The sequence below is a fragment of the Chaetodon auriga genome, chromosome 5, assembly GCF_051107435.1.
Source record: "Chaetodon auriga isolate fChaAug3 chromosome 5, fChaAug3.hap1, whole genome shotgun sequence".
Classification (NCBI taxonomy): Eukaryota; Metazoa; Chordata; class Actinopteri; order Chaetodontiformes; family Chaetodontidae; genus Chaetodon; species Chaetodon auriga.
In genome coordinates, this window is record NC_135078.1 from 5,576,957 (window position 1) to 5,587,683 (window position 10,727).

General features: G+C 46.5%; 1 protein-coding gene across 2 annotated transcripts; it reads left to right on the forward strand.

The window, feature by feature from the left end:
* The first annotated feature begins 18 nt into the window (after nucleotides 1-18).
* On the forward strand, nucleotides 19-9,981 carry rab35b (RAB35, member RAS oncogene family b). Of its 2 annotated transcripts, XM_076730062.1 has the most exons (6): nucleotides 49-385; nucleotides 2,634-2,684; nucleotides 2,794-2,917; nucleotides 7,103-7,227; nucleotides 7,414-7,538; nucleotides 7,636-9,981. In XM_076730062.1, exons 1-6 carry the CDS (start codon nucleotides 334-336, stop codon nucleotides 7,762-7,764), a joined length of 606 nt encoding a protein of 201 aa, XP_076586177.1. In that variant the 5' UTR covers nucleotides 49-333; the 3' UTR covers nucleotides 7,765-9,981. The 2 variants fall into 2 exon arrangements, with proteins under 2 accessions (XP_076586178.1, XP_076586177.1); XM_076730063.1 differs by lacking the exon at nucleotides 7,414-7,538 and having other exon boundaries at nucleotides 19-385; nucleotides 7,636-7,887.
* The last annotated feature ends 746 nt before the right edge of the window (nucleotides 9,982-10,727 follow it).

The window sequence follows — 10,727 nt, forward strand, 5'->3', positions numbered from 1 at the left end:
AGAGTAGCGTTCATCAATGGGATGGGGCGGCAGTGCTGTAGCAGGAGCCTGCGCAGTGAGGCCGGGTCAGAGTTGGGTGCAGCTCCACCAGAGAAGGAAGCGGAGTTTCCGGCTGTTTGCAGCGGAGGGAGAGGATTGCTGACGCCGCGAAACCCCGAGAAAAACGCCGCCGGCTCGGGGGGGCTAACAGTTTGTAGCATCGGTAGTGGTCGTTTTCATTCATATCGGGGGATCTGGGGGCTGGTGATTTTTTTTTTGTTTACAAGCCGAGGGGGTCGGACAGCAAACAGCAAAGAAGCGGCACAAGGCGGGGGTGAGCCACCAGCTACCGGCATGGCCAGGGACTACGATTACCTCTTCAAGCTGCTCATCATCGGTGACAGCGGTAAGACGACGCCGCGGATGCGGGACGGGAAGTGGGCCTTGTCGTGTTTTTTTACAAGGGTAGAAGAAGAAATACAGCTCTGTACCCACAGTGTGCTTCTATGATGCGTTTACAGCGTATTAGTTTATATTTTCTTCATGCAAAATGGTTGGTGAAATGTACACATCCGCCATATTTCTGTGGCGGTGACAGGGCGGAGGTTGTGTGTCCGGGCTGGGCATGTCAGCCGATCAGGCCGGATATCGCCTCCAGATCTTAAATGCTCGTCCCTCCAAGATTTTCTGGTCTTGTTCTCCTATCGGCTGTGACATTTGTTTTAGCTTCACAACAGGACACACACTGTAACCCAAACAACTGTGCGGGGGCTCCCAGTGTTGCTCTTATTTGGCCTCTAGTTATCTCCTGTTAGCTTTGTTAGCTAATGGGAAGTTTGGTTATGTTGCTAACTGTTAGCGTACGTTAGCTTAGAAGCTAGTGTCCTAAGAAGTCGAGGGTCTGTCTACATAAGCTAAATATAGCTTCTTGTGTTTGTTGCACAGTGTGAACTCAGCTAAGTGAGGTTTAGTTGTTGAAATGCAGTTTGTTATGTAGCTGCTAGCATGATCGTGCTAGCTGCTGTGTAGTGGAGGAATGCTGCACTGCAGTGTGGTCTCCATCCAGCCAGAGTCTGCTGAAGTGAGACTAACAAAGTGGTTAGTATCAGCTGTAGTTTCACTTAATAAAGTGCATCAGTCCGCCAAGATGCTGACTTTAAAAGGCTACAGACTGTGTGGTTACTTAAGCTGTGTTGGGCTTGTTTATTATGCTAAAACAAGTTCTAATTGGATGCATAATGTAAGTCTGTGTCCAACTGATAAGGACTGCTCTTCTTCTGTCTGACCATTAAAGTGAAATCATTTGATGCGCTCCACCCTCAGCAGGAGTGGAGCCTCAGCCTGCAGGACTTCTTTGTGGCCAGTGATCTTTGCATTCATTGACAGCCCCGATCCTGGCACTACCCCATCAGCTGTCTGCACACAGTAGAGGGCAAAGCATCACAGCAATCCCTTCACTGCCACTCACACAGAGGCCAGTGTCCCCTGGACCGCAGCATGGATGTGCAACTGCCTGTCGTGCTGCACAGAGATTGTTTGGGAAAGATGCTCTGACCTCTGTCCCTCCTCAGCTGCTTGTAGACAGACCTGCTGCTGAGAATCAGACGTTCCACACACTGGATGTGCACGCTGCACTGAGGCTGAGCTTGATCTCTTGTTTAGCCCGTGGCCTGTCACAGTAGCACAAGCACATCTGCTCATGGAGAGTGGTCTGACACGTGCTCGGCTGTGTGACGTACACAATTCTGTTCACAAGTTTCAGGCTGCAAAAATTAAAAATGGAAATGTCACGGATGGTTTCATCACTTGACTCCCTGAGGAGTTGAAATTCTGAGGGAGGCTGTGTTTTTTGTTTTTTGGCCAGGCAGCAGGAAGACTTTAACAGTCTTATTAAAGCTTCAAAAGTATAAAAAGATGATGATCTCCCTTCGGCTTTGAAGCTTTGGTTATTGTTTGTTTGAGCCAAACCGCAGCATGGAGGCCACAGGAACCTGAGAGCTTTTATGTTGGGACCAATCAAACACGAGATGACAATAACACAATAGGTAAGCTAAGTCACACCCCAGACTGGCCAGCAGAGTCACTTCCCAACCTCCAGCTGAAACCTGACAGCTGATCTGTTGAAGACACAGTCCTGATCCCTCTCATACAGCTTCATTTTAATCCTCTTCTCCATTTGCTCTCTCCTGTCTTGTCATCTGTTGTGTGCCTGGTTTTTCTTCCTAAAACATATTTATTATGCATGATAATTTTAGAACCTCAGGCAGATATATTTGTTCTATTTGATGTCTTGCCTCTGTGGCTTTCAGGCAACTGCTGCTATTGCACCGCTTAAGCCTCTGTAGGTACAATTGTCATCTCGTGTCACGAGTGCTTTACATGAACTTTTAGGGTGCAGCATAACCTTAAACTCTTCACCATGCTCACTGTGCGACAGGTACACCTTGTCTGTGCACCTTGAAGAACTCAATCTTCTGGCGCACAATGATTACAACAACTGTGCAGGTTGACGTTGTTTCGGTTTGTCCTCAGGCGGTTGCAGTAGTTAGTTTGAAAGCTTAAAGTCAAATATTACAGAGAATGTACTCATTTTGTGTTCTTCTGGGAACCTGTTGTTCTTCAAACCTCATCCTGTGCTTGTGTTTCCTCCTCAGGAGTGGGGAAGAGCAGTCTCCTCCTGCGATTTGCAGACAACACATTTTCAGGTGTGTGGTTCTGCCTCGGCTGCTATCGCATCATTTCCCAGCTTTACGCTTTGTTTTTGCACATCATTAACCTGGTTTTGTGTGGGCGTGCGTGCGTGCGTGTGTGCAGGTAGCTATATCACCACAATTGGCGTGGACTTTAAGATCCGGACAGTGGAGATCAACGGGGAGAAGGTGAAGCTACAGATCTGGGATACAGCGGGGCAGGAGCGCTTCCGCACCATCACCTCCACGTAAGTAGATCCACACGCACACACACACACACTCAAATGGCCTTTTCAGGTGAAGCCCGTCATTTTCATTTCAGTTTCAGTTGAATCTGAAACCAAGAAACCTCTCTGCGGTCGTCAGATTAGGCATTAGTTGAGGAAGCAGTTTGTAGACAACTTAAATGAGTCGGTGCAGCTTCATGAAACTGGGTGGAATTCCCCACAGATCCTAATTACAGATGAGAGAGGGAGGCTCCTGGTCTCATACTGCAGTGCTACATGATGGCAAGGGCTGGGCGTCTCTCCCCTCTGATGCTTGCAGTGTGTGTCACACAGCATCCATGTAGCTGTGGGTTCACACTGCTCAAGAGCAGAGCCTTCACACCTTCTGAAGGTGATAGCACAGGCATTCATTTTTATCTTTTTATTAACAACAGCTCCCCCAAACAGAACAAAAAGCACTAAGTATTGTCTGTACAGCTCAATGCACCTCATGTGTCTGTGGCATGGAGCTCCATTGCTGCCCAAAAGTTACTTAAAATAATGTTGTTGTTTCACACTAGTATGAAAAATGACCCTCATAGATGCACAATATTGTAAAGTTTTTCCATTTTTTACATTAACAACCTGCACATAGTGCTGGTACAGAAAAATTCACAAGTAGTGCAGTGCTGCCTGCTGGTGGCGCTGCCTCCAGTCACACGGTGGGCTCATCGCTGGATTGAATCCTGGACCAGCCACAGGTTGAGGACTCTTTCCCCTGTTTGTTCATCCTTTGCAGCCCTGGGTTGATCTGATTGTAGATCTGAGGTTTTTTTTAAATAGTTTTGATACTGTCAATACTATCGCATGTATAATTACCAGAGATGGTATCATTTTCAACATGTGGTATTGAAAGAGCATTGAGGGCTTTATGGAGACGTGCTGTTGCATTGGCTGATAGACAGTTAAGCTTTGTGGTGCAGAGGCAGAAGCTCTGTCAGGCTGCACAGCCAGTGCTTGTTGTAGGATAAGTTAATTGTTGGTGTTGGTCTGTCCAGGTGGATTACTGTTGATGATAATAATTAAGAGATAGAACAACACTGGTTTTATCCTTTAAATCCAGGACTCAAACTCGATTTCTCACATTGGCATTCAGACTCAATCACCCCACATTATTATGGGATTATGCTGCAGCGCAGGAGCAGAGGTTGCCACTTGTTCAAATACAGATGTCAAACATGTGTCCAACACGACGCCCGTGACCTAAATCTAACATGTACCTTTTGTTTACTATCTGCTGAGTCTGGCCTCGGCTGAGTCACAGAGCAAATCAAACAGCTGCTCGCTGCTCCTGAATGGAAACACTTTCCCCGTCGGACGGGCGAGCTTTCAAAACAAGCCGCATCATTCGCCTCGACTCCTGCGGCTCGCAGCACAGCGCTGAAGAGTAAACCTGGATTAGATCACATTCGTGTCAGGTTTTAGTGGGTTACTGGAAGACGCGGCGGTGGTTAGACTCCAGGTGACTGTTGTTAGATCTGTGGCCAAGAAAACGCAGTTAATGCAGAATGAACGTGAGCTTCAGATATTAAGAATGTTCTGTTTTTTCAGCCGAACACATGAAGTTGTATCTATGATGGACGTCTTTTCAGCATGTCATCATTACTCTTGGTGGTAATGATCATCATAATGATGAACGGGGTCAGTGTCCCTGTTGCTCCAGACGAAGTGTTTAGCATTGGGAATATATTTCTTTGGCACAGTGTAGTTCCAACACTGAGGTCTGTGGATTCTTGTTCACTAGCTAGTTGCTAACACTGTCAGCTGTTTGGTGCTGACCAAACCACTAAACTGCAGTGAGACAGCTCCTGTCCTCTTCACTCAGAGTTCCTCACTGTGTCTGACAACCAGTTACTCATGTGTCCAGCGTCTCACCTTAATGCCAGCTGTCAAACCTGTGTTTTATTTTTCCTTGAAGATGCCCCTGCTGAAATATGACCTTGGCATTCAATTACTGTGATATTTACACGGGCAGGCTTGGCATTATAGTCCAGAGCTGACACCCAGTGAGCATCAAAGTAGAGGTGTGCATAAGTGTGTGAGGAGACAGCATCTGAGCTCTGATAGAAACAGCACTGATGTGACCTACAGCTCAGCCTGCAGTCATCCTGCACGCTCACCTGCTTTTGACTGAAGCACACAGAGGCTTATTAAACTGTCGCGGTCCAAGCCGTGTGAGTTTTGTCTGCAGTGAGAACTGTCAGAACACCAAATACATCCCAAAAAAAGCTTGAAATCCTCTGCAGCGCTGACGCTTCAGCCCCTGAGGAGTATGACCGTCCTCGTCTGGAAACAAGGCTTACAGTCGTTGTGCAGGAATCCCTCCACGAGCACGCAGCCCGTTCAGGCTGATTGTTCGCTGTGCTCAAGTATGAGTGGCATGGCGCCTCATTAAGTCCTAAACAAGTTTGTGGAGATGGGTCCTGGGCACAGAGCTGCTCGGTCCACTCGGGCAGACTCAGCCTGGGGTGGGAGCCTTTGGGCTGTGTGTCTGTGGCTGACCTGCCACTGCCATCAGCTTCAGCCCTGATTCAAGACCTTTAAAGTCCCAGAATAACACAGAATACAGCTTCATGTCTACATATTTACTGACCTTTTATTTCCCCTTTCTTCTCATGAGCTCATGCTTTTATTGTGATTTTCACTTGCAGAAGTGTTTTGAACTTTGGGCTGCTTCTCCCCCGTGGTGCTGTATCACTTCCATGCTCGGCGCCTTGAACCTCCAGGCCACAGGAGCGCCCTTTGATCGCTCTTTTTTCAGGGAGAAGTCCAGTTTCTTAACATTTTATCACTCTGTTTGTACCCAGTTTTACTGCAGTGAAGGTGACTGCAGGTTGGGCCCCACATGCCTGCTCTGTGTGTGTGTGTGTGTGTGTGTGTGTGTGTGTGTGTGTGTGTGTGTGTGTGTGTGTGTGCGTGTGCGTGCGTGCGTGTGCGTGCGTGCGCACACGCACACATTTGGTAGTTGATGGTTCTCTATTCATGTGCACTGAGCAGACCCACAGATGGACCTGCACACGTGCAGCCATCCACGCCTGCTGTCTGGTGGCCCATCACTGCTGGACATTGGGGACATGCTCAGACAACACCGTATCCCCACACTGTCACGCCAGTCAGAAACACTGACACACACACACACACACACACACACACACACGCACAGCAAGCCTGACAAAAGGTTCTTTGTATTTGTTTGGCGAGAGCAGCCTCACTGGGGATGCTCCCTTTCGGAGGCCTGGTGCCCTGTTTGAAGCTTGGCTGCAGGTCTGCAGTTGAACTGTCTGCCACAGTCTGGTTCGGTCGTCTGTGCAGGACAGATGCTGGTCTCCCTTCTGGTGGGTTTGCTTTTACTCGAGCGGTCACACACTCTGTCTGCTGCATTATTGCAGCAGTTATTTAGGAGGACTGTACTTACTTTGAGATGTGGTTCATTGAGTCGGTCTGGACAGTCAGCTGTCGTGTCATTGGTCGAGGGTCAGGTGATCACTTTGGCTGAATTGACTGGAATCAAGTCATTGCTCATTTCTAATAATGATTTCATTCTTAGGGATTTGCTTTTTCTTTAAAATTTGAAGATGGATAAGTTTTGTCTCTTCCAAATGGAGGTTTGTCTCTCCCTGCTGGACATCAGTCACCTCAGTGGTTTTAGTGAGACGCTGCCTCACAGGCCTGTCACATGAACTCAGACACTGCTTCACTGACACCACCTGTCATCTGAACATTTGACCTCATTTTAATTGATTTCACTCATTCATATTCATTCAACATTCATTCATACGTAGGTCAGTTGCCTTCAGACTGTTACTCCTTGGTGTACACTGAACATTTAAACAATGCATTACTTTAGCTATCCATCAACCTTTCATCCATTACTATTACTATTACTACTATCTCTACTCTGTATTCATTATATTCATTACTTTCAGCCGTTTCTACTTCTTATCCATTATCCTAAGCTAACTAGTTCTACTATGTATACTTTAATTTCAGCAAACTGTTTCTGCTATTCATTCTGTACTTTAAGCTGTTTCACTCGTCTACTCATTTCTACCAGTTTTCATGCACTAACATGTGTTGTGCAGGTGTTCTGACTGGCACAATGTAAAATTAGAATTTCTTGGACTTACTGAGTCCTCTGACTGTGTCTCTGTCCCTCTGCACGCTCAGATACTACAGGGGAACGCATGGGGTCATAGTGGTATACGACGTCACGAGTGCTGAGTCCTTCGTCAACGTCAAACGATGGCTACATGAAATCAACCAGAACTGTGATGATGTGTGCCGAATATTAGGTGAGTGTGTACCTCTCACTGCTCAGAAAAAGTCCAGGGGCTCTCGTCACCTCGGCATCCTTCACCTAAAAATAGACGCCAGCCTCGAATCTAGTGAACGCCTACTTTGTTTGCTGGCAGTGTGAAGGATTGTTTTGACTCTCGTCTCTCCCGTTGAGTCACCTTGGCAATATTTTCTGATCCCAGTGGGAAACAAAAACGACGACCCCAACTCCAAGGTGGTCGAGACGACTGACGCGCAGAAGTTTGCAGAGCAGATGGGAATCAACCTGTTTGAGACGAGTGCAAAAGAGAACATCAACGTGGAAGAGGTACGCGGGTGTTTGTGTGGACTGCGTGCCGTTGTGCTTGTGTGGAGCAGTTTGTGGGACGTGCCTGCTCTAAAAACTGTTTGTGCTTCTCCTTCAGATGTTCAACTGCATCACGGAGCTAGTGCTAAGAGCCAAGAAGGAGGTGCTCGCCAAGCAGCAGCAGCAGCAACAGAACGACGTGGTCAAACTCACCCGGAACAGTAAACGAAAGAAAAAGTGCTGCTAGCAAACTGGAAGCCATCCACGAAAGGCCGGCTGCGTCTTTTCTTCACACATGCACACACACAAAGATGGGACTCAGAGCGTCTAAATTAAAGAGCAGATAAAGATTTAATAAATATACGGTGAAAGATTTTAAAAAAAAAAAAAATAAATGGAAAAAAATGTCCCCTTTGGACAAGCTAATCATGAAGACTTCAAAAAAAATGTACAGATTTTAATAGACGTCAGATCAAGTTTTATTTGGAATTCAGCAGACGGGCACTATTGAGCTGAGGTCCTCCTTTCTGGAAGGATCCGCAAGCTGACAACTGACGGCCATAATGCTCAGATTTCTGTCCACATGACCCCCGTGTTCCTCATCAGAATCTCATCTCTCCTTCTCATCCCGCTGCACACAGGACATTCAGAGTGAGCCGCACTCTGCGCCTGAGGAGGAGGAGGCCTCTTCGTTTCTCTCTAGTTTTATTTGTTTTTTGGGGGGGGGTGGGGGTGGGAGGGGGGTTGTTTGGTTGGGGGGGTGTGGGTTTTTTTGTTTCTTTTTTTTCTTGTTTTGTTTTTTTGGAATAGGTGTCTCAGTAACCATGGAGACCGTTACCATCTCTCTACCGTTTCAACATTTTGGGACACCTGTGTTACCGTGGCACACGCCAAGAGATCATGAACTGCTAGGTTTTGTTTTATTTCACTTAAAGGGGGGGGGGGGGAATCACACGGATGATGATGATGATGATGATGATGATGATGATGATGGTGATGATTGGTAGACGACCTTAGCAACTTATCCGATGGACAGAACTGGTGACTTCATGTTTTGTTTTTCTCTGTCTATACTTTGCCAAGCTTCCCGCCCTCTCCCCTCTCCCCTCTCCCCCCTCCCCCCTCCCCTCCCCCCTCTCCCCTCTCAGTAGTGCTGAGCCAACAATGATTGATTTTATGTTTTGTTGTTTTGTTTGCGTGCGGCAGAGCAGTGGAAGCACTCCTGGAGCTCTGGGACGTCAGGCTCTGAAAGCACCGTTCACTGCAGTCTTACTACGCTTTCAGAGTTTGCTTTTAAACCTTTTCCTGCAACTTTTTTTTTAAACAATGATACTGCCAATATTATAGAAAAAAGATATTAAGAGCTCAGCGGCGCCTCTTATTGGACTGTTGCCATGGTGGCAGTGTGAATCAGGGTCTGAGAGGACCCTGTGGAGTCCTCAGGAAGCGCTCAGGGCTGCTCTCCATCCCTCCCCTTACGTCCCTCTGTATTCCTGCAGCCACTGGCCTTCTTTCCCCTCCCCGGCGCCCACATATCAGCACCTCTCACAGCAGTGGACTCGCGTCCCGCCTTCGGTCCATCGAGGGGCACGAGGAGGCTTCTCGCGGTCGTTTCGGTGACCCCCAATCCATAGCAGACTGTGGTTTCTGCCCTCGTGTTTGAGCATGTAACACTTTGTTTGAAGGGGTATGTCAAAGCCTGACATGCACTCAGACTGTCGAGGATTTACTGTATTTTCTCAGCTCGCGGAAGATTCTTAACAGTTGACTAATGTTCAAATCTGATGTCATGTTTTTCTTTGCTTTCCTCCGTCATAACCCCCCGCTACCTGTTCAAGTGAAGTGTTACCACGCAGTGTTTTTGGCATCCACGATGAGAGTGTGGCAGACAGTGGGACCGTTCATGTGAGAACAAATGGGGATGAACTGCAGCACTGGATCCCAGTGTGTTCAGGCCTGAGCTCCTCTCCCTCTCCACGTCCAGGGTTTGTCGCAGAGGCCGAAGCATCGTGCAGCGTCTATTACTGACATTTCTTTATTTTAAATTGGGAGAGTAATAAATGGAGAGCGCTGAAGGTGTCGGCTAAGCTTCTGTCAGAAACGTTTAGTCTTCATCCTCTGGGCAGACTCTGGCAGGCGGTCTGGGATCCTGATACACGTTGAGAGGTCAGTGTGACCTCCAGGGCCGAGGAGTGGCATCAAATCTCACACTTTATGATTTCTATTCATTATGTGTATGTATATATAAATATATTTGTGTGTTTATATTCAATATAGAACATACACACATAATTGGCACACCAAACTGTGCATGTGCTGAACATGCCTCGTGTGCTATGGTTGAAACACACTCGTCAGCTGTGGTTTGCTGTACACTGGAGAAAAAGAGATGTACTATTCATTTTTCCCTACATGAATTTAATCAGTAATAAACGTTTTAAAGGAATAAATATTTGACACATAATGACTGATCTCATATGAAACTTCATTTACTTCATTTGAAACCTGTGTCTTTTTATTTTATTTTTTTTTTTGCTTTCTGTGAATAAAATTGTATGGGAGGAAGTGTGAAGTGGTTTTTGAGAAGCCTCTTGCAACTGTCTGTCTTTGCTATTACATAAGAATAATAATGATAACAGGATGTTGATCATGTTTTATGAGAGTTCAGTTTACTCCATGAGCAGTTTGAACAGAAACCAGTGACAGTCACAGCCTGCTGCTGTTCTTCATTGTCATCTCTTTCCATCATCAGTTATTAACTGTCAGAGATCATCCTCAACTAAATATTTTCACAGATCATGACTAACTTGTACCTGGTTTATTGGTTAGAAACAGGGCAGAAATTGATTAAATATTATCAGTACAGCAGTAAAACAGTATTTTCTCTTGAATCTTTAGTTTGACCTCCTTCACAGTGGACACTTTGACTTGTCACACACGGGTGTAATTAATAGTTTGACTTTGTCTGCTGTGGAAAAGGTCTACGAATGAACTGTAACAGTGAAAAGAAAGCAGTGTTCCTTACAGTGTAATGTTAATTCAGTGCTTGTAATTGTGGCTCTTTGGATTTGGATCGGGAAATATCTGATTGAAGAAGTGCTGAGGCTGGATACCCAGCTGTAGGTCTGCTAGCTGCACAGACTTACCACTGTGCTAGCAGCTCTGTGAGACTCTACCAAGACAGTGCTTTGAGCTCAGTGCTAACATCAG

Bases quoted from the DNA above. Each gene is read 5' to 3' on its own strand.
- rab35b (XM_076730063.1), top strand. From the start codon at position 22: ATGGGGCGGCAGTGCTGTAGCAGGAGCCTGCGCAGTGAGGCCGGGTCA. The intron at 2,685-2,793 runs GTGTGTGGTTCT...GCGTGTGTGCAG, and splicing joins TGCAGACAACACATTTTCAG to GTAGCTATATCACCACAATT. The intron at 7,228-7,635 runs GTGAGTGTGTAC...CTTCTCCTTCAG, and splicing joins TGATGTGTGCCGAATATTAG to ATGTTCAACTGCATCACGGA.